This window comes from Pseudorca crassidens, chromosome 10 (genome assembly GCF_039906515.1).
Source record: "Pseudorca crassidens isolate mPseCra1 chromosome 10, mPseCra1.hap1, whole genome shotgun sequence".
Taxonomy (NCBI): Eukaryota; Metazoa; Chordata; class Mammalia; order Artiodactyla; family Delphinidae; genus Pseudorca; species Pseudorca crassidens.
In genome coordinates, this window is record NC_090305.1 from 81,506,266 (window position 1) to 81,529,726 (window position 23,461).

General features: G+C 41.7%; 1 protein-coding gene across 1 annotated transcript in view; it reads left to right on the forward strand.

The window, feature by feature from the left end:
• Positions 1–23,461, forward strand: part of ATXN7 (ataxin 7) — a 128,867-nt gene that overhangs the window by 66,149 nt on the left and 39,257 nt on the right. The window contains 1 exon segment of the mRNA XM_067755083.1: positions 13,128–13,232. Coding sequence (XP_067611184.1) covers positions 13,128–13,232 — 105 coding nt within the window.

Below are 23,461 nucleotides of genomic sequence, written 5' to 3' on the forward strand. Positions count from 1 at the left end.
TTACAACAGCTAGGCAGAAGATCAGGACGGATGTCAAAGACTTGAAAAACATAAACCAATTAGACACAACCAACAGCGGAATATTCATGCTTTTCAAGCACACATGGAATATTCTCAGAATAATATGTTAGGCCACAATAAAATAAGCCTAACTAAATGTAAAAGTACTGAAATCATACAAGTACAAATTACATTCTCTAACCCCAATGGAGAAAATTAGAAATCAACAACCAAAGGAAATCTGGGAAGTTAACAAGCTTGTGAAAATTAAAGAACATTCCTAAATAAGCAGTGGGTCAAAGAAGAAATCACAAGAGAAATTATACTTTGAAATTAATGAAAATGAAACATAGCATACCAAAACTTAACATACTGCAACTGAAGCAGTACTTAAGGGAAAACTTATAGCTGTAAATAGTTACATTAAAAAGTAAGAATGATCTCAAATCAATAACCTAACCTTCCTCCCTAAGAAACTAGAAAAAGAAGAGCAAACTAAACACAAAGCAAGCAGAAGGAAGAAAATAATGAATTAGATGAACTAGGTAGTAGAAAAACAAAGCAAAAAAATCAGTGAAACCAAAAGTTGATCCTTGACAACATTGGAGTGCTTTGATTTTGATAAAATTGACAAACCTTCAGCTAGACCTGACCACATCACTCATATCACTGAAATCAGGAATTCAATAGGTAATATCACTACCGACCTGACAGATACAGGGTTATAAAGGAATACTGTGAATGGCTGTATGCCTACACATTGAATAACCTAGATGAAATGGACAAATTCCAAGAAAGATACTGTCAACTTTAAACTGCAAACTTTAAAATTTCCCACAAAAGAAAGCCCAGGCCTAGATGGCTTCTCTGGTGCATTTTACTAAATGTATAAAGAAGTAGGGCCCGCCCAACACAAACTTTTCTAAAAAATAGAAACTCATCCTATGAGGCCAGTACCAAAACCAAAGACATCACAGTAACTGAAAACTACAGACTAATATACTCAGTATACGTGATATAGTATATATTTATTATATTCTATAATAGGCAAATACTAAATACACATTTGAGCAATGTACAGGTGAGGAAATATGTTCAATATGCCTTTGATGGATGGATTGGGAAAAGTCTGGATAATATATGAATAATTTCTCCAATATTGGTCACATTATTCAAGTTTTAGTCCAGGTTATATGATGTTCTGTTTTCAGCACTTATCAAACATGTATATAAATCACCTGGGAATCTTGATAAAATGCAGATTCTGATTTGCAGTGTCTGGGTTGGGTCCTGAAACTCTGTAATTCTAACCAGGTTCTCAATGATACAGAAACAATTGGCCTGTGGACCGTACTTCAAGTAGTGAGGCTTTATCTTGAGGATGAATATAGAGTTCAGTGTACTTTTTTCATTGTGACCATTAATATAGAAAATCTAAAGAGCATTTCCCCTCTGACTTGAGGAATCTGAAACAAACTCAAGACAGTTATTACACTTTAATTTTCTATTAAAAGCTCTGAATCTACTGCGGCATGCTTTGGGTAAGATATTTAGAGACTTTACAAATATGAGATAATTATAACATCCCTTTTAAGGATGTTATGAAAGATACAGCTCTCTAGTTTGCTACATTCATCATAGCCACATGGCTGTTGGATAATACTCAGGTATACCATAAAGCAAATAACTTGCTTAACATGCTATGCCAGCTGAAGGCTAGCCATGTGATTTTGGTTTTCATGTGTTCATTACAAATATATAGAAAGACAGTTGATTTTTCTGTGTTGATCTTGTGTACAGACTGAATGTTTGTGTCCCATCGTCCCCCCCACCCACCGCAAATTCATACGTTGAAACCTAATCGCCAGTGTGATGATTTTTGGAGGTGGGGCCTTTGGGAAGTGGTTAGATCATGAAGGTGGAGCTCTCATGAATGGGATTAGTGCCCTTGTGAAAGAGGCTCCAGAGAGCTCCCTCTCCCCTTAAGCTCAATGTGGAGGACACCATGAAAAGCTGACCCTGAACCAGGAAGCAGGCTCTCACCAGACACTCAGTGTGCTGGTGCCTTAATCTTGGATTCCCAGCTCCCAGAACCGTGAGAAATGAATGTTTGTTGTTTATAAGCTACCCAGTCGATGGTATTTTGTTACAGCAGCCCAAACAGACTAAGTAAATTTTGTATCCTGTGATACTGCTAAGCTGCTAAATTTGGGGAGGTTTTTTGTAGGTTCTTTGTGGTTTTCTCCACAGACCATCAAGTCATCTGCAGATGGAGAAAGCTTATTTCTTTCTTTCAAATCTGTATGCCTTTTATTTCCTTTTCTTGCCTGATTTCTATGGCTAGAACTTCAGTGCTTTGATGAGAGTGGGTATCCTTGCCTTGTTCCTGACCTTAGGAGGAAAGCATGCAGCCTTTCTCCATTAAGTATGATGTTAATTGTAGGGTTTTTTGTAAATGTTCTTTATCAAGTTAAGGAAATCCCCTTTATTCCGAGTTCTCTGGATTTTTTTAAAAAATCATACATATTTTTTCTGCATCAACTATTACGGTAGTATGATTTTTCTTCTTTAACTTGTTAATATCACATATTATATTGGTTATGGATTATTTGAAGTGTCTAGGTTCCAACTGTTTGGAAATTTTCTAGTATCTTTCTGTTACTAGTTTCCAATTTGATTCCGTTGTGGTCAGAGAAAATACTTGGCATGATTTCATTTCTTTTAAATTTGTTGAGCTTGATTTTCTGGGCTAGGGTATGGTCTGTATAAAGCTAACCACTTAAAAATATAAAGCTAGGTGAGTAGGCAATACCATTCCATAGTTAATGCTGTTTTTAGTTGTATGAGAGCTGTGGGTTTTCCGTGTACAAGATGTCTGGCAGATGTGGTGTTGGATATTGACTGCCTTTTGAAGAAAAGAAAGTATTCTTAACTGAGTCATGAGTTTATAACCATAGGCTTAACAATAATAATAATAATATTAACACTACTCTTCATTAAGTATTTACATATACTCTGCTTACTGTGTTTAGGCAGACATAGAACTAAACATTTTACGTGAATTATCTTATTCAATCCAACAATCTCCTGACATAGATACCATTGTTTTCACCATTTTTCAAACGCAGGAACTGGATGTCTAGAGGTAAGTACCTCTCTTGAGGTTATAATACCAGCTAAGTGGTAAACTCTCTTATAGCCCATATCTTATCATAGTCTGCAACTTAGCTGAATGGTAGTGATGCAGGTAAGATTCCCTAAGGGTTTTGGAAGGTGCCTCTAGTTTCCGTTTGAAAGGTCAGAATTTGCTGACAGTATTTTGAGTAGCTAAAGGTACATGTGAGGTAGCCTGTCATGTATGTCACCTTTGTAACCCTACCTGGCCTTCCCTAACTCAGGTTCCCTAGGATTTTGATATTTGCTTCCTCTGTTCTTTGCCAGGTACTGTATCTCATTTTCAGTACAATTAGTGACAACAGTAGCACTTATGACTTGTCTATGGAGGGTCACTATAAGGTTGGCCACTTTTACATAGTGATGAATAACTGTTAGACTGCTTTCTAATCTCTGACTCTTTGGTCCTCTGGTGTTTGGTACTGGAAACATCTCTCTCTTTTTTTTTTAATGTAATTTTATTGACTGCTTTAGTTCAGACAGGGTCCCAAAACACATACATTTTGGCAGGTTGTTGATTGCCTTTTTTTGTGTCTGGTTGGTTCATCATCTAATGTCTTATGATCAAAGGAAAGTCCAGTTCCCTTTAATTATTGGAGCAGAGAATATGAATTTTGGAGAAGTGTGTGCAGAAGGTAGAAATAAAATTCTGTTTTATCTTTTCCCCGTTGAGATGTTAAAGCTCACTTAAGAGCAGTTTAAAACTTTTTTATTATATCATTGATATTCCTTTTGATTACCCAGAACTGACAGTTACCATTTGAAATAAATTTGGGACTGACTATAGTAAAAGTCAGTTATGTGCAGACCAGCCTTCCAAGTTGGTCCATCAGGTTACTTCGAAGTGTTTCCGACACTAGTGGAGCTGAGAGTCCTAGTATCTAAGGAAACCTTTGCGTAGCAGTGAGAGCAGACAGTCCAGAGATAGCATCAGAAGTCTGCTGTTCGATAGGATGCCTTGACTGACTTTGATTAAACAAGGCGGGAGAGGCTGGGAGTGCGCTGAGCAATGTTGAGGCTCGTGAGGTGAGGTGAGGTGAGGAGCACGTACGTGGGAGTAGCCTACCTTCACATCTCAGCTCCTCCGTGTGCTGGCTCTGTGACTTAAGGCAGGTAATCTTGTTCCTCACTTGCTTTATCTGTGAAGTGGGGACAGCGACCCTGAAAGGTGGGTGGTGTTGTGAAGAGCAAATGAGTTAATACTTAGCACTGTACCTGGAACATAGGAAGTGCTCAGTAATTGAAAACTTTGATTGTTTGTGTTATATGTATTGCTTCTCAGATGGTGGTGTTGCTGTTGTGATTTTTGTTCACTGATGTATATATAGCCAGTACCTAGAATCGTGTTTAGGCATAGTAGACTTTTGATACATGAATGAATGATATACACAGAGTACTTGCCATGAGACCTGACATACAGTGAGTACTTAATACACTGAGTGTACAAGAGGTGGTGGCTGTAGACCAGCAGAAGATTAGAAGCAGTGGCCAGTGTAAGCCACTGACAGTGAAAATGGAAATAATTATAATCCTAATAGGTAAGACAGACCTAGCACATGCTCTGTGCCAGACATAGTTCTAAGAGCTTTATGTATACTAGCTCATCTCATCCTCATAACTACACATTAAGGTAGCTACTATTATCGTGTCCATTTTACATATGAGGGTACTGAAGCGGAGGAACTTGCCCGAGTTACTGCTCCGAGTGAGTGATGGCATTGGAATTTGAACTCAGGAAGTCCAATCCAGGGGCCTTTCTCAAATTCTTTTGTTGAGAACCTACTGTGTGCTAGGCCCTGTGCTGCGCAGACATGGCGTCTGCCCTCATGGAGTTTATATCTTAGGGCGGTAGCCAAAACACAAATTACAAATAACTAATGAGTGAAGAGAGAGTACTGCCTGAAGAGATAGGCTCCTGCTTTAAACTGAGTGGTCAGGCAAGGTCTTTCAGTGGAATGTAAGCTGTGATCTGGAACCAGCCAGACAAAGCATTCTGTACAGAGGGAGCAGAATTAGCAAAGGGCCTGAGGTGGGAAAGTGGTTGGCCTGTGTGCGTAACTGTCGAGGAGATGGAATTCGGGCATGGATGAGGAGTGGCTGTGTCTTACGGTTGCAGAGATCAGGCAGGGTCTTTCTAAGCACTGATTTTCATTCTGACTGCATTGGAGTACTCTACGTGGTAAACTAAGGGTTTAATCAGACTAGGTGACATTTATGATTTAAAAACATCACTGTTTTTATTTTTTAATTTTAAAAATTTATTTATTTATTTTTGGCTGCATTGGGTCTTCGTTGCTGCGCGCAGGCTTTCTCTAGTTGCGGCGAGCGGGGTCTACTCTGTTGCCGTGCGCGGGCTTCTCATTGCGGTGCACAGGCTCTAGACGCGGGCTTCAGTAGTTGTGGCTCATGGGCTCTAGTGCGCAGGCTCAGTAGTTGTGGCGCACTGGCTTAGTTGCTCCGTGGCACGTGGGATCTTCTCGGACCAGGGATCGAACCTGTGTCCCCTGCCTTGGCAGGCAGATTCTTAAGCACTGTGCCCCCAGGGAAGTCCCTAAAAACACCACTATTTAAATGCGTATGGGTGGGGGAGTTGGAATAGGCAGAGGGGAGAATAGCCACTATTTAGGTCAAAGACCAGAGGACAGTGATCTGGAAGATGATTTTAAAAATGGCTCATGTTTACAAAGTACTTTGCATTGTTCTAAACATTTTACATCTGTTTGTTAGTTCTTCCTACAACCAGTGAGGTAGGTACTGTCACTTTTCCCATTTATAGATGAGGAAACTGAGGTAAAGGCTACCAAGCGGCAAGGCTGGGATTTGAATGCAGCCAGTGTGGTTCTGGTGGCTGTGCCTTTAACTGCCAGGCTCTATTGCCTTAGCAAGCTAAGTTCTTCCATCTGTGTGTCTCCCATCATGCATTAGCTGGCCACATTAGCTACAGTGAGCAAGGAACAAACTGCAGCCCATCTTTGGCTTTCTCCCCTCTCCCTCACCCCCGATCCATGGTCTCCCCATCTCTTTGCAGAGCTCTCCAGAGCATGTCTTCAGTCTGGTCTCTTCCATCTTCATCACATAGGCACTTCCTGTCTCACTCTGACTTCTGCATCAGCCCTTGGGGACCAGCCCACTACCCCCTTACCTCGGTAGATCCACACGCATGCCAGAGTGACCTTTTGTATCATGTGGCTGCCTTCCTTAAAACTGTGGGTTCTCCCAGGCTTGCGGGGTGGAGCTTAAACTCCGAAACTTGAGCCTTGACCCTCTGCAGGGGGAGCACCAGCAAGTCTCGTCCGCCTCTCCCCTGCCTTTCATTGCTTACAGGGAGGAGTGTGTGGTCAGCAGCAGGGGCAGAGACCACTTGAAGGTTAAGCTCACATTATAAAATAGTTGCCATTTGGTGTATATATCGATCTCCTGCGACTTTAATCAGTGAGAACTGGGGCCCTTGCAGCAGAACACGTCTAGTGTGTGTATATTGTGTGTTTTTGTTTATTTTGCTAACACTGAGTGTTTACTATGTGTTCAGCATGGAATGCTCTCCACGGAGTAGTTTATTTCATCCTCACAACAGCACTGTGAAATGTAGGTCCTGTTCTCTGTATTTTACAGATGAGGAAACTGAAGTTAATAACTTAACTGTGTTCACATAGCTAGTAAGGGAAAGATTAGGGACTTGAATCTCAGTAGTCTGACTCCAGAACTGTTCCTAGTTACTGCACTGCACACACTAGCAGAAGAGAATTTGCCAGTGTGCACATTTGAGAAGCAGACCCTGCAACACAAATTTTACCAGAAACCGCCCCCAGGAATGGGATCATGTGTTCAAGGGAAACCTTCTCACCCTTGAACTTTTATCTCACTGGATACCCAGTTTTAGTGGGTGACTGTATGTCTTTACATGACATAAAGGCGCAATTATACCCTCGACTTATGGTGGCACCACAGGGACTTCATCTAATACTTTAGTTACTCTCCACCCAATAGTATTAGTACATCCATTTGCTGCTTCCTGTCCATCAAGTTAGGCATTGTTAGGCACTGCCACTAGAGCAGAAAACAAGACAGATGTGGAACTTAGTCTAGTGGGAGGAGATTAAGGCTCACACAGTTAGATAGATAGTTACGAACAGGGCATGGTGCTGTGTGGCAAGGCTAAGTCAGTGCTCTGAGAGCAGATAATGGGGCCCTGACTAGCCAAGTCTGAAGGAAGCGACATTGAAGCTGAGACCAAATGAAGTAAAGTAACAAGCCAGGTCAAGATCTGGAGGAAGGGAGTTCAAACAGAGGGAACAGCAAGCACCATGGTGCTGTGACAGGAGAGAGCATGGTGTGCACCAGGGACAAAATGAAGGCCAGAGGGGCCAGGTGCAGGGTGCCAGCATGGAGAGAGCCTTGTCAGGGGTCTTAGTTTTTATCCTAAGAGCAAGTGGAAGCTACGGGAGAGTTCCAGATGTCAGTCATTACTTCACCGTCACATAATCTTGAGTTCACTTCTCAGACTCTGTGCTAGGCAAGGCGAGGAGTCTGCGTCAGACAGGGCTGCAGAGGCATCAATTACCATTCAAAAATCATAAGTCAGTGAGTGAAGGACTGTGATGGAGATATGAATGGTATGAGTAAGAGCACAGCTCTGGTCGAATGGCGGGAATTCCAGAAAGAAGAGAGAAGAGCTTTCTGTGCTGTAGGAACAGTTGTGTCCAAAAGGTAGGATTGCAGAGAACAGGGCAGGTTCTGAGAAGACCCACACAGTCTTGAGCTTAGAGCAGGTTGACTCAGCCTGGAGAGATGGGAGGAGAAAAGAGTGCTAGGGCCTTGCTTACAGAGAGGTAGGTCAGGGGTCCAAGTACCACTTTGAAGCCAGCAGAGGTCTCCAAGGAGAGGAATGGCTTTATTACTTTGTAGGTTGGTGGCTTTGGCAGCAGAGTGGAGGAGGCTGAAGAGGGAAGCAACTCAGACCCTATTAGGAGCTCTGTACCGGTGTGTGGAGGCCACCAGGCTCTGACCGCGGTCACTGGCAGTGGGAGCAGCATGGAGGAGGCAGATTCTGGCAGCTTCTGGGAGAATGTTGGGAAATGCCTGGGCTTCTGAGCCCAGCAGACCTGGGTTCAAATCTTGACTCTGCCACTCACTAGCTTGTGAGATCTCAGTGTCTGTGTGCCTTAGTTTCCTGAGCAATACAGTGGGCGTGCATGACTGCTACCTTACAGGCCGTTGGGGGACATTGATTGAGCACTTCCTGGGGCCTTCTAAGGCTTTGCGTGTATTAGCTCTCTTACTCTTTCTACCCTGGGAGGTGCCTGGTGAATTAGGTACTGTGATCGTCAATATTTGACACATGAAGAGACTGAAGTTCAAAGAGGTTATAGAACTTGCCCGAGATCACATTGGATTCGGGGTGCTGGGGAGTGGCCCACACTGTTAGCCACTCTGCTTAAAATACCTGTGACAGAGAATAACTAACTGGGGAGGAGCTGGAGACAGCCCTTTGAAGAGATGACAGCTGAGCTGAGACCTGATGTGTGAGAATGCCCCAGGCATCTTGTGAAGAGCAGGGGCAGAGCCTGGCAGAGAAAAAGCTTTCCAAGGAGAGAATGGAGATCAGTGTGCCTGGAGCAGAGTGAGCCAAAGAGAGGGGAGCAGGGACTCAGGGGACAGGGAGTGAAGGGCGGAGGACAGACCGCTGGTGTATCCCATAACCTTGGGGGTTGTGGTAAAGGCTTGGATTTTATTCCGAGAGGAGTGGGAAGTCACTTGGGAAGTTTTAATGGTATTTACGTGATCTGTTGGAGGATTTCGAAGAATCACTCTGGCAGTCGTGTGGAAGGGATTGTCAACCATGTGGGAGACTTTCTTCCACAGTCCATAGGAAAGGTGCTGGTGACAGGCTTTACAGTGGCGGGCTGGACAGTGGAGAGAAATGGACAGAGGTGTTAGAGGAGAGCTGATCGGACCTGCTGGTGGCCTGGGTGTGATGAGGGAAAGAAGAGTCGGGGTGTTGTGTGGGTTTTTAGTTTGAGAAGATGAGCAGAGTCATTTACCCAAAAGGGGGAAGATTTTGGGGGGCAGGGAACAGGGCAGGGTGGAAGGCAAAGCTCTCTTGGACGTGCTTGTTTGATTTGAGATGTATGAAAGACATCCAGATGGCAGTGTCTTAATAGGGAGGGAGTTGGATTTGTGAGTCTAGACAGAGCTCGGGAGCCGTCTGGGCTAGAGATAGAAATGTGGGAGTCGTTGGCATGTAGAAGTTTGGGTGCGTGGGAGAAGGGAGACACACAGGGTACTGCAAAGGTGAAATGCTTTGCTACGGTGCTCAAGTTTTGTTGTTGGGCACAGGCCTCAAAACGGGGATGGCAGCACCAAAGTAACTGTTCAGGACAGGCTTTGGCCAGAGGGCCTTCAGTCTGCATGGGACTGTGAAGGTTCTGCACACATGTGCTCATGTGTCCATGTGCTTAAACCCAGTCCTTCCTACGCTGCTGGCCTGGGGTCTCCAAAATACATGACGGCCTTGGTGTGGGTGCTGGGCCACTCACTGATTGGAAGGTTAGGGTGACCTGAAACCTGAGAAAGATTTAGGGCTTACACATGATAAAATCCATTCTTTCAAATTAGGTCAGAGTCCATGGGGTCAAGTACAGTTTTAAAACTTTCATTGTATTTCATATAATGGTTTAAGTTGTATATTTAAAGAAAATTTTGTAAACTTTTTTTTAAATTCAGTAGGAACTCATTTTAACTCAATAGGAACTCTGTTTTCTGTCATAAATGAAGCTTTTCCCTTCTTGCATTTGGGCAAGTTCCATGTGTTAATTTGTAGATGGGCTGATTGTGAACTTACACTTGGAAAGTATTCAGAAACATACATACTGTCGCGCACAAAAATTATTTCATTTTCTCTGTTACCACAACATTCCACACGCTATTCCTGTTGCTAAGGCCTCTGGAATGTCCTAATTCAGAAAAAGGATATAAACTCCTTTTTTTCCCCCAAAGAAGACATTTTATTTAAATTATTTCGTATCCTTTAGCTTACGTCCAAATATGGATATCTGAAAGTAAAGAATTCAGAAAGCTAAAATTAAAGTTGCTTTAGGTTCTCCGAACAGGAACTTGATTTCATAGGGTAGCATGAAGTGCGTTTAAATGTACCATGTTTTTTTCCACAGGGATTGTGTATGTGTGTGTGTGGGGGGGGTGTGGGTGTGCGTTGAATTGAGGTCACAGATGGTGCAAAAACCTCAGTTTGAGTCCTGGTTGTACTTTTTTGCTGGGTGAAATTAGACAAGTTCTTGTCTCCATCGGTAAAATGAAGATTATATTGAAGGATAAACCTTATGAAAAGTGCTTAGCTGAGAACCTGGCACAGAGTGGTCTCTCAGAGAATGCCAACTGTTTATCATTATGATTATCATCTTTATTGTCATCAATTGCAAATAATTATAAGTTATTGAGGAAATTGAACCTTTTTACAGAAGTATAAATTCTTGGTCCCTCACAGAATGACCCCTACTCACTTAGTTTTATTAGTATTTCTGAGTCTCACAAAAGGATCAAAGGAATCAGAACCAAAAAAGAACAGTTTTCTACATAAACATCATTGTGGCCAGTTAAATTTTTATTATTTGCAAGGATTTATACAGTTTTTAATTTTTTACAATTGGCTTATTTATAAAGGGGTGGGAAGCTAGTCCCCAGCAATATCTGGTATCTGGCAAAGTGACATATTTTAAACAGCATCGCTTGTAATAGAGTGCTGTGAGAAATCACACAAACCAGGCACATTGCCGAGGCCTAAGTCTAAACTGAGACCACTTAATTTAATACTTTAACTACTGTTTAATTAATAAAACTGATCAAGTTGATTTCATTAATGAAACTTGATTTGATGTGTATAGGCATTTCATACTTTTCAGCTGTAAGTTATGAATGTTTTGCCATTTCTGTAATTCATACTTAATTGTCCTGTGTCAGAATGATTTAGCATAGGGATATATGGAACTTAAAGTAAACTACTTTAAATTTTTATTTTTAAAACTGAAATGTTGGGACTTTCCTGACAGTCTGGTGGTTAAGACTCTGCGCTTCCAATGCAGGGGGGAGCGGGTTTAATCCCTGATTGGGGAACTAAGATCTTACGTGCCACGGGGCATGGCCAAAAAAAGAAAAAGAAAAAAGGAAATGTCATGTCAAACTGTAGCCATTGAAAATGGCTTATTACTTGTTGATCATTGCATGGATATAACCTTTCCCCTTCTCCCACATGTACTATTTTTAACTCAATGTGGGCATGCTTTCCAGGAAAATAGCACATTGTTTGGCTCTTATTTTTCGTGAAATTGTTAAGCTTAGTCACAGAAGTCAGCAGTCTGTTAGAAACTTCTTCTGTTGTCTTATCAGTTTATTCCGTCAAAGGTGTTCAGCCCTGACATTCAACTTGTTGGAGTTGGAATCTGGAAGGAATTTCTAGAAATCATATTCCTTCGGTCTTCAAGGGACCAAATTCAACCCATTGTTGTGAGTCAGAATCAAATCTCAGCTATTGACTTAGACAAAGTAGTTCACCTTTCTGTGAATCAGTTTACTCCTCTCCAGAGCAAGGTTATAATGGTATCTACCCAAGTAGTTGTGAGGATAAAATGAGATCGGAGCACGTAGAACCTGCTCAGTGCTGCTGCTGCATCCCGGAATCCTGTTGGTCCCTGGTATATTTCAGGTTCACAGCTAGCTATCTGTGCAGTTCAGTGTAATAGAAACTGTTTAAGAAAATCTGACCTATAGCTGTGTGTAGATATTATTAGATCCGTAATTTGACATTTTAGAGATTATCATCACTTTACATCACCTCGGGGCATTTTCTGTTTCCTTTAAAACCACCAAGCCCACCCAAGCTGGAGAAAGTGTGAAATTAAATCTTACAGGAAAGAAAGCAGATGCTAATCAGCTTTTTGGATCTTTCTTCCCTCTTTAAACTTGGTATTTGGTCTACTAAAATATTTGCCTAATTGAAATGTGCTAATTATCCATTCATTGCAGATGTTCTAAATAGTGCTTATAGTGTAAAATGCCAAGTCTGAAATATTTAAAAGATTTAGATTCTGGATTTGAACTCTTAGCTCTCTTCCCTGGATTGTTACTAATAATTAATTGTCCACAGTTAGGACTTTTTAGTTAACCATATATTACCAGGTATCAAGTTACTGTACTTCGTTTTCATGTATATACAGATAGTCTAGTTTTACATTTGTATTTTAATTAACTTCTTAGTACAAAAAAAATCCAACTTGTATCTTGCCCTATTCTGGTAACTGAACTGAGATTAATGTATGAAATGTTGTGCTTGTACTGAGGTTCTTTCTGTCCAGTGGCATCAGTGTGCAAGCAAAGGACTAGAGGTTAGTTGTGACCTGAAGAAAAAAAAGTACGAAAATCATTTTCTTTGTATTACATGCTGACAAAACCAGCAGTTTTACTCTTCAGTGAAACCTCTGCTTCCTTTCTTAATGGTTGCATAGAACGCAGAGACCAGATGGCTGGAATAGAATGCATAGTTAACCAAACAAAACCATTAGATGCTACAGCTTTGTGAATTGCTAGGCATTTTATGTGGTTGCAGATTCTTCCTCATAACCCTTGGTAGAGTTCATCTAAAGTTGCTTTATTGTGTGAATGTATTCATTGTTCGCATTTTAAAAGATTTGTCTGGTTTACCTCATACTAATGATTTCTCGTGCATTTTATTTTAACCCTTTATAACGGTGTTTCTGTAAGCCTGATTTGATTTCTCTGTTTTAATAGTCATGGTGTGTCACATCAGTTACTTTTAAACTGGAACAACTTTTATCCTGTGTACTTTATCATAAGGCAGCTCCTTTAGAAAGTGTTGCCACCCCAGATGGTTTCATATTAACAGGAACCGCATGTGTGAGTGATGCTCTCTTTCTTTATTGCAGACATGCCAATATTTGGTCTCTGTCCAGCCCACGATGATTTCTACTTGGTGGTGTGTAACGACTGTAATCAGGTTGTCAAACCGCAGGCATTTCAATCACATTATGGTAAGTGCTTAACCATTTAAAAATCATTATTAGAGGGTAAAAGGTAGAGCAGTATTAAACCAGTGACAGCATGGGTACGCTATAATACCCCTCCCCCTGTCAGGAAGTAGGTTTTCTAATTCATTGAATGGGTTAATGCCTATCAGATGTTGGGTATTTTCTGAATTTTCTTGAAAGGGATGTGCATTTTCTGATTTTTATTAAAATTAGACAGGGAAAAAGTGTACTTTATAAAATCTTTGTTGAAATATTGCATCAGTGTAGTAAAAGGTTTGTTTCCTTCTAGATCCCACGGTTGTGAATTCAGTGGTTGGTAAAATTATATATACACACACAGAGTATAGAGGCATGGCTTTTTTAAAGGAAATGTGATTTTGAAATGTCCAAGTTCAGTAGTTCTAAATGTATCTTGATGTTGTAATTTGTGAATGTGATGAAGCTATGCTATCTTGCCCCATCAAAATGCGCATGTACTTAGAATGAAGCATTGTGACTTCAGGAGTTTCATGAACCTCTGAGCTGTCCCTGTTCTTTTAGGCTCCAAGCCTGTTGTTATCTGATGTCAATCATGTGAGAATCCAAATAAGCTTGTTTTTCCATTGTCATAATACTGCCTAAAGTGTTTTAAAAAAATTCCGATCATAAAACTTAATTTTATATCCAGTTAGATTCAGTAACAACTCGAAAGTATTTGAGTGCCCACCTTGTTTCAGGCATTGGGGATGTGGTATCATTCCTACCTCCGTGGAGTTTAAAATCTAGCTGGAGAGAAAGGCAAAACTAACGAGACACATTTTTTTAAATGACTGCAAGTTGTTTTGTCATTGTCCTCATGACTACAAATGCAAGCTTGAGACAGGGAAGAACAACAGGGTCTTTCTGTAATAGCGTGTTCAAGCAAAGCCTCTAAGGAGGTGACCCTGGGGACCTGAGCCCTAAGTGATGAGAGGGAGCCACCCATGCGGCGATCTGGAATAAAAGCATTTGATACAGAGGGGAGAGCCGGTGCCCAGACTTGAAGAAGGCTAGTGAAGTTGGTGAGGGAAGTAGAGACTTGGGAAGTCAGACCTTTTGAACCAGGACCCTGTTCATGTACAGGCTTGTAGGCCAGAGGAAGAAGCCGCTTGGGGGCATTGGAAAGTTTATGTAAGGGAGTAACACAGGACCATCTCACTGGTTGACTTGCTGAGTGTAGACTGTGGGAGAAGGGTAGAAGCAGGGAGAATGGTTCAGAGGTGAAGATGATAATAGACTAAGGCTAAGTGGGGGAGTAGAGCTGGGGACACAGCCTAGCTAGCTTTGAACCTACAGGGCTTTCTGTCGGGCTGGATGCAGTTGTAAGAGTCACAGTGTCATAATCAACATCCCACCTCTTACCCCAAGGAATCTTTTTTGTAATTATAAAAAGTTCTTTGAGTTTGTGGTTCTCAGTGAGGCCTGGGAGTAGGCACCAGAGTGAGTACAAAGCTGAATAAGATACTGTCTCCTTGCTGAAGACTCTTAAGTGGCCAGTATCAGAAAAGGCAGTTAGTTGCCAAGTATTTTGGAGTTAAGGATTCTGAAGCCAGACTAGACTGGATTTAAATCTAAACTTGCAAGAACCATAGGTTAGTTCTTTGTCTTGAGCAAGTTTTTCCAACCTTGGCTTCCTTCGTTATAATGTGGGGACAGTAATAGCAACCTCACTGGTTTCCAGAGAGGATGAAATGAAACAGCATGGTGAAGCCCCTCATGCAGTGCCTGACAGTTGATAGGTATGAGAGAGAAAAAAGGGTACAGCCGTAGATACAGGAGGATGTGGCGAAAGTCGTAAAACAGTCCAAGTTCTTAAGAATAAGGAGGGGCACAGATTGCTTCTCGCACAGTAACTCAGAGCAGGCTTCTTAAAGGAAACAGCCTTCACATTAGGCTATTCGGAAGAGCAGAATGGATTGTTTTTCCCATGTGCACATTTTTTCCCGTCAATTTTTAGGTGTGTAATACATACATGTCCATTGTGGAAAATGCAGAAAATACTTTAAAAAAATCAACTATAATACCCTAAAGTTGGAAGTGTTTTGATGGATGGACAGGGCTGCCACATACAGCTGCACAGCTTGTGCACTGAACCGCCATGTTTGGTGGCTCCAGGTTGGCAGCAGGGATGATGGGAGCAAGTGCAGAGGCAGGAAATTCCAGGCTGTCTGAAATGTACTCCACGGAGTCTCCATTGGCCGGAGCTGGTGTACCCATGTGTGGAAAAGCTGTGTGCAAAGGCAGGCTGGGGCTGCTCAGAGAGACTCAGTGCCATCAGACACCCCTGGCCTTGATATGTCGGTGGGGACCTATTGCAGGTTTTTTAGCACCTGAGTGATGTGACTTAGTGATGCTCTAGAGAATGGGCAAAGTGGATTAGAAAGGAGTGTGAAAACAGCTGCTGTTTGTACCAAGGCCCACTTAAAGGTGTTACCTCTTGCAGGACTTCCTGAGGCAGAAGGGGGCCCTTTTGGTCCCCTCTTCCAGAAGCACTTCACTCAGTTACATACAGCACGTTTCATGGAGATGATTTTATTTCTCTTCCTCTGTCTCTCTCATAGAATGTCTGTGTATTGGGGGCGGGGTGTGGGTGAGGGGAAGGAGTGTCTTAAAATCATATTTCTGCTCTTTTTATCTACCAATATGTAGCATACACAGTGTCTGCTAATAAGGTACTTGTTCAGTGACAAAGCAATCGTGGAAACTTCCAAAGTAGAAGAAGGTGTGGTGTGAATGCAGGATTTACATACATAATCCAGTGCCTTTTGTCAACCAGGCAGGAAATGCAACTGATAAAGGCCCCTGGGTGGGGACTTTGGACCCTCTTGTGGCAAGGGAAATTTAAAGCTGTAAGAAAGAAGAGAGTCTGGCAGAAGGATGAGGGTCAGGTGCTGAGAGAGGGATTCAGCTGGGAAGTGTAGAAGGAGGTCCCTCTTTGGGAGCAGCAGCCAAGGAGAAGGCTGATGGAAAAAACAGGAGGTTGGGAGATGGATAGTTGTGTGGGCTTGGGGGCAACTCCACGCAGTGGAGGAAGGCACCATGTGATGGCTCTCGGCTGGTTTGGGAGTAACATCTTACTCACCTGGAAAGGAGAGGCAGTCAGGGGACCAGGACCAAGAACCATTCCCAATGTTGCCAGTGTCTCTTCTGTGTTTGGGGTGAGGGGCTGTAACAGGAAGAAGTATTTGGAACCCGTTCTTCTTTGTTGTCATTCCAGAAGGCTTATCACTACATGTTTGTTTTCCAGAGTTAACACCAAAAGACCAAAAATGTTTTTGAAATTGAAGAAATTTCTACAATCTGTTTATGACTATATTAGGAAGAACTCATACCTGCTAAAGGAGAGATTCTACTGTCTTATCTTTTTTTTTTTTGCGGTACGCGGGCCTCTCACTGTTGTGGCCTCTCCCGTTGCGGAGCACAGGCTCCGGACGCACAGGCTCAGCGGCCATGGCTCACGGGCCCAGCCGCTCCGCGGCATGTGGGATCTTCCCGGACCGGGGCACGAACCCGTGTCTCCTGCCATCGGCAGGCGGACTCTCAACCACTGCGCCACCAGGGAAGCCCTGTCTTATCTTTTGATGAAATTGGTGAAAATGTGTGGGTGGGCAGTCTTCTGTGAATTCATGTATTACTGATATTCATCTGTGACTTTTATGAACAAATGAGCAGTTGCTACAAAATTCAGCAGGCGGTTCCTTTAAAACCACTGCTGCCTGGCAGTGACAGGGAGGGAGCTACAATGGCAGCAAGGCTTATAACTCAGTTCATGTTGGTGGTAAATGTTATTCTGAATTGGTGAGGAGGTTATTACCCATAGTAGCGAGAGACCTACAGACATACCTCACTTCTTGTGCTTTGATTTATTGTTCTTCGCAGATAGTGCGTCTTTTACAAATTGAAAGTTGGGGGCAACCTTGCATCAAGCACATTTGTTGGTGCCGTTTTTCCAGTAGCATTTGCTGGCTTCATGTCTCTGTGTCACATTTTGGGAATTCTTGAAACATTTCATACTTTTTCTTTGTTACTATGTTTGTTATCATGATCTTTGATCAGTGATTATTGTTGGGACTACAACTTGCTAAAGGCTCAGATGATGGTTAGCATTTTTTAGAAATAAAGGGTTTTTTTTTAAATAAAGTATTTTTAAATTAAGGTATATACATTCTTTCAAGTCATAATGCTATTGCACACTTAATGGGCTACGGTATAGTGTAAACATAACTAAGTATTGGGAAACCAAAGAATTCGTGTGACCTGCTTTATTGCGATATTCACTTTATTGCGGTGGTCTTGAACCACACCTGCAGTGTAATATCTGTGGAGTGTGCCAGTACTCTTTTGCTAGCCGAGCTGCCTCTTTGGGAGTTGACTATTAAGCAGGATTTCCATTGGAGCAATGATGGTGAGTGATTGTAGTGTCATTTTGGCATTTCTAGTTTCATAGTCTGACTGTTCTTGTAGTATAGATGGCTTTCTTTCTTGGAAACTGCATAGTAATACCATGCTTTGTTTTAATGTTTTGAAATAGTCCAGGCTGCCTCATATTTCTCTTCAGTTATTCAGTATTTTTAGGAGTGAGATGTTTCTTCCTGCTAATTTTCAGATTTAAAAATATAATTGAATCAGTGGATCCCAAACCTGCTGTGCCTCCACATCAAAGGGGAGCTTCCTAAGTGGCCCCTTCCTACAGTCCACTGCAGACTAGCTGGCTGGGAGTCGCCGGGGATAGCACCCAGGAATCTGCATTCCACACAGCTCCCTAGGCTGATTCTGGCCCACAAGCTGGCCAGGATGCATTATGCTCACAGCAGATCCCCTCACTCAGTAGGGGCTGCTGCTTTGTATTCCTGTGCTTGGCATAGTGACTGGCGCAGATCAGCACTCCGAGATTCATTGAGTCTAGCAAGGATGGCATGAAAGGAGGCCCCTGCTTTTTTTTAACTGATTTTTAACTTTCTGTATTATTTGCTAGAAGTCTCACATTTGCCTCTAAAACTTTACATATGAAAGAGGGCTGAGATGGTGACATTCCCTATGGCCAGAAGCACCTTTCTTTTGAGGTGGTGAACCAAGTTGGGAATCTTAGTTGATCATTCAGTAATAAGTGTGTTGGTCCTAAACTGGCTACTGAATAGCGTAAACTTTGTTTACTTTGTATTACAAAGTAAACTTTGTAAACTTTGTATTCCTGTTTACATGCCTTTAGTCTGGATCTGAACAGGTAGGATCAGCTGATGACTTGTGGGGGGCCTGTGGGGTTCTGTGTTGAAAGAGCCTCGCAGGTGATTCTGAGAAGCTGTGTGTTTGCACTGCTCTGTGCTCTGCCGCTTCTCTTTGAATTTCCTTGTGAAGACTACGATAATTTCTCTCTTAGGCAGACATAGGCTGATCTTACCTAGGTGAAATAAATGAGTGATGTTAATTCAGCTTGGACAGGTGCTACGTTTAGCATCTCTATAATTAATTGAAACCTGCTCGAATGTCAGCTGTTGAAGTATTTTGCCTCTGATGAGTTAGGGTGACCTACTTTTTCACCTTGTGGCTCAGCCCGGAGTCCCTGAGCACATGTACCTCTGCTACCTTTTCCCAATTTCGATCCACCGAGTTCCATCTTTATGATTTGCTTATTTAATGCCACTTAATATTTTTTCTTTAAATCAAACCACTTCTATTTAAATAAATCTTTCACAAAGAAAACCTTACTAGAATCATCAACGGGAAAACTACTCTTCTTCGCCATAGATGGTAAGTGTGAAAATAAACACAGTGAAAAGATTAAATCCTTTGTTGCTGCTCTTGCCAATGCCATCACTGAACCTTGAAGCCTGCTCTCTTAGTTAAAAGCAAGACTAGCACGTTTTAGGCAAGTGTCATCCACAGAGTAGCGTGATGTTACCAGAAGACTTGAAAGAGATTTGGAAAGGGAGTAAGTTTTCACTTGAGATTTAATGTTATTAATGTTGAAGAGTGATAACCTACTCCATGTTTGGGGAAACACCAGCTCAAGCTGTTGGATTTGGTTTCCTCTGATGTTCAGGGAGCTGTCTCCTGAGGCCAACCCTAGCCTAGGAAATGCCTTACCAAGCAGTATTCTCAGATCTCATGTTGATCTGCAAAAGGATCACAGTTAAATACCCTTTGCCATTTATCCATCGGTATCACGTGTTGCGTGCCGTCCCATTGCTGTAAGTGGGGTGGGAGTCTGGGCTCGGTGTAAAACATCTGCCCCTCTCTCAGACCTTGCTTCACAGATGGGGATGTCATAAATATGGCTTTTTCATAACTTTGTGAAGGTACCTTTAGCAGAAACACCTCTGCAATCTGAGAGCTTTCTCCGCTTGCAGATACTACAAATCCTGTAAAATTAACAGCCACATGTATTGCTTGGACTTAACGTTCCTTAAAGTGCACTGAGGTGGATTGGATTCTTTTAGGTGCCAGGATAAATTATATTTTTCTAAAATGTCATTTTCAGCAGAGGACGAGTAAACAGAAATTACTCATACTTTTTTGAGCTAATTAATTGGTTTCAAAGACGGTCAGTATGAGAGCAAAATGAATCTTACTCTATGAGATCCCGTGGGCTGTTTCTGGTAAAAATGCCGATCCCATTGTTGACAACAATTTCACATAGTTGTGACCAATGATTGCCATCACATAATTAAGTTAATCTGCATCACAGAGCAGAGGTTTTGCTGTTTAATAAAGAACACCCTCTCCCTCTTGTCATCTGATTGACTTAGACATGGAAAGTAACATATTCAGGTATTTTGAATGAGTTGTTTTATTTGGTTATTAAGTAACTTTGATTTTGGATAAAGAAAAAAATGTTTCTTTTTTCTCTCCAGTTGTTAGCTAAATTTGGCCTCTACATTCTTATAATCTGGTTCTTATTCTACTTTGAAACTTTCAGTGATACTTAATCTTTTTAGGATTGGCATTCATTTAAAAGCCCACAGGCTAATGATAATTTGTACTTGATTCACAAAGTGTTTTTGCACGTATTATCTTATTTCTTGTTCTTAGCAACCCACTGAATGGATGGTTTTATTCCCAGTTTACGGATCAAACTCCTAAATTAAATTTCATTCACACAGATAAAATGTCCGAGGCTGGGTTTTCTGTCTCCTTACATCTGTTTCTTTTGCATATAATAAGGATGTATAGAGTTAAAAGAAAATCTAGAGTAGATGTAATGAATTCCACATGTCACAAAACTGTCATTAATGACAGATGTTCTAGTTCAGGTAGAATTTTAAGTTTGCTTAGAGTGGCTGGGTCAGCATTGTAAAGCCATTACCTCAGAGAGGACATTTAGTAATTTGAAGACGTAATGGTAGTAGGTAGATATTTGATTTAGCATAGTCATTGGATTTCTCTTCAGCCCGTTCTACTTTATTTAACCCTAAATCATAGTAGTTATCCAAAGCCAAGCTACTCCTCTTTTTGTTACAGCCTCATAACATTTTCCAGCTTCTTTAGAGAATTGGTTGGCATATTTCTGCAGTCAGTATAAAGATTGAAATTTGTTGCAGAGCCAAAAATACTTCACTCTTTTACTTCAAAGACACACGCCAGGCCTTTCTCCAGCAGTCGGGGGCTGAGCCAGGGAAGGGAGCAAACCAGAGCAGGCACATCAAAACGTGAGCAATGTCAGGGTAGACGTTAGTTTAATTCTCGAAGGAAATTCCAAGTTCACTATTTGATCTAAGCTTCTTGTCACTGAAGAGCATGATGTGAAATTAATGCAGTGAATTCAGTTCTTCTTTACCGCAAGCCAAATAGTGCTAATTAAAAATTTCAGATAACTTCAGCAGCATCAGATAAAGGATCAATGTAATTTTATCTTTTTTTTCTTAGTAATACAAAAGCAAGTACATTTAAAATGGTGTTATTTGTAGGAGCAGCATTTTAATTGCTAGTTATAAAATGTATTGATTTTCCTTTATACTGAAATCTGGGCCTTTATTAATGTCTGTGCCTTTGGGTTTTTTAAAAAAATCATAAACTGGAAATGAATAATATCATTCACATTTAACAAGTATTTATTGAGTACCTCCTGTCTAGGCATTGCTCTCCACTGAACTAGGAAAGCAGTGTCTTTGATTTCATGCAGCTTAGGGAGGGTAGAGCGATGAAAGATAGAAATCTTTCTAGGGTAGAAAGATGAAATCAAGTAAAATAAGATGATTTCAGGTAGTAATAAAGGCTTGGGATAGTGTGAGAGAATAACTGGGGCAAGGCACTTCTGGTAAGGCTAGTCAAAGAAAGCCGCTCTGAGGAGTTGATGCGTAAGGTCAGTGATGAAAAAGAGCTAGCCATTTGACGATCTGGAGGAGCAGTGTTCCACAAAGAGAAAATAGCAGGTGCAAAGATCCTGTGGGAGGGAATGACCTTGGCAGAGAGGCCAGTGAGGAGGTAGAAAAACAGTGTGCAGGGAGGAGAGGGGTCCAGGTTGAGGTTGGAGAAAGGGGTGCTGGCGCCAGATGGAAGGAACCAGGCTTGGCCAGTGCAGGCCATGCAGAGTCACTGGAGGATTTTGAGCAAGGAAGTGTCTTGATGTGATTCATGGTTGCTCTGAGGAACATAGAGGGCAAGAGCGGAAGCAGGGAGACGGTTAGTGGGCTGTATTGCACTAGTCCAGGTGAGGGTGGGATTTGGAGAGAAAGCTTAAGTTGAAGGTGGTAGCAGCAGAGGCAGAGAGATGCGGATAGACTGGGAATCAGCACAGAAGTAGAAGGCCAGCAGGGGTGGCTGATGGACTGGGATTGAGTGATACGGGAGAAGAAGGGATGAGAAATGGCTCTTGGGGCTTTGGCCTCAGCAGCTGGATGGATTTACTTAGCTTGTAGATCATGGGGTTGTTCTTTCAATTTGTATATGGGCTTTTGTTTGTTTGTTTTGTTTTAATGAGGTGTACTGACCTGAATGAAAAGCCTTTGATGTATTATATTCATTCAGTCTTTAGACATTTTCTAGAGATTGTGGGGATAGAAAATAGTTATTGCAGTGATGCCAAACTTTGGGGTCATTTATTCTTTTGGGTTTTTGTTGGTTTTGTCTTTTTTGGTTTTTTTTTTTAGTGGAACAGTAATTTAGTCATGTAAGCCAGGAAACAAAGGGATGCTCTCATTTGGGTAATAGAAACTTATTGATTAAAAAGGAAAAACACATGTATTTGATTTTTTCATTATTAACATAGTAATGCACATTGTGAAAGAAAAACAGTAACCATCAGCAAGAGGTTAAATATGCGGTCAGAATAAGTAAATCTCCATCTTAACCTTTCAGGGGTACAGGTTGACATAAACTCTTGGGATGTTTCTAGACCCTGGACAAAGGAATATTTAGCTGTGTATTTCTTGTTTTCTCACACACATGGAAAATTAGACTTATTATAAGTTCACTTTTTTAAACTTAGTGATCTAGCTTATTTTTCCATGTTAATGCACATTACTTCCTTCTTTTTAAAGATTGCCTATTATTCCACTTTCTTAATGTACTTAATTTAACCTGTCCCCTATTGGTGGACATATAAATTGTTAGTGCTACATTATCACGTGCAGCGCTTTAAACCCATTCTTTTTTTTCTTTTCTTTTTTTTTTTTTTTTGCGGTACGCGGGCCTCTCACTGTTGTGGCCTCTCCCGTTGCGGAGCACAGGCTCTGGACGCGCAGGCTCAGTGGCCATGGCTCATGGGCACAGGCGCTCTGTGGCACGTGGGATCCTCCCGGACCGGGACACGAACCCGTGTCCCCTGCATCGGCAGGCGGACCCCCAACCACTGCGCCACCAGGGAAGCCCTAAACCCATTCTTCTTTGGGAATGTCTGTCAGTATGTCAGTGTATTGATTTTCCACCTGGAGGCTGGTCAGAGCTGCCCTCCAGGTTAGTGCTACTGTGATTGAATGAACTACTTCAGCAGGTCTGATTTGTGTCACCAGAATGAGGCAGTGAAAATGTGAGTTTCCAGCAGCATCAGTCATTCAATAAAAATTGTTAATGTTCGCCTGTGCTACTCTTGTCTGCTACATACAGAAATTATTAGGATGGATGTGCTTCAGATTTTAAAGGGGACATTTCAGGATATAAATCCATATTTTAGTTATATTTGCTGAAAGATGTTTTTCCTGACGATCATTTCACAAGGCTAATTTGTGGGTTGGCTAGTTAAGATACACATACACCTGCTATGTCAACCCCGTTAAGCT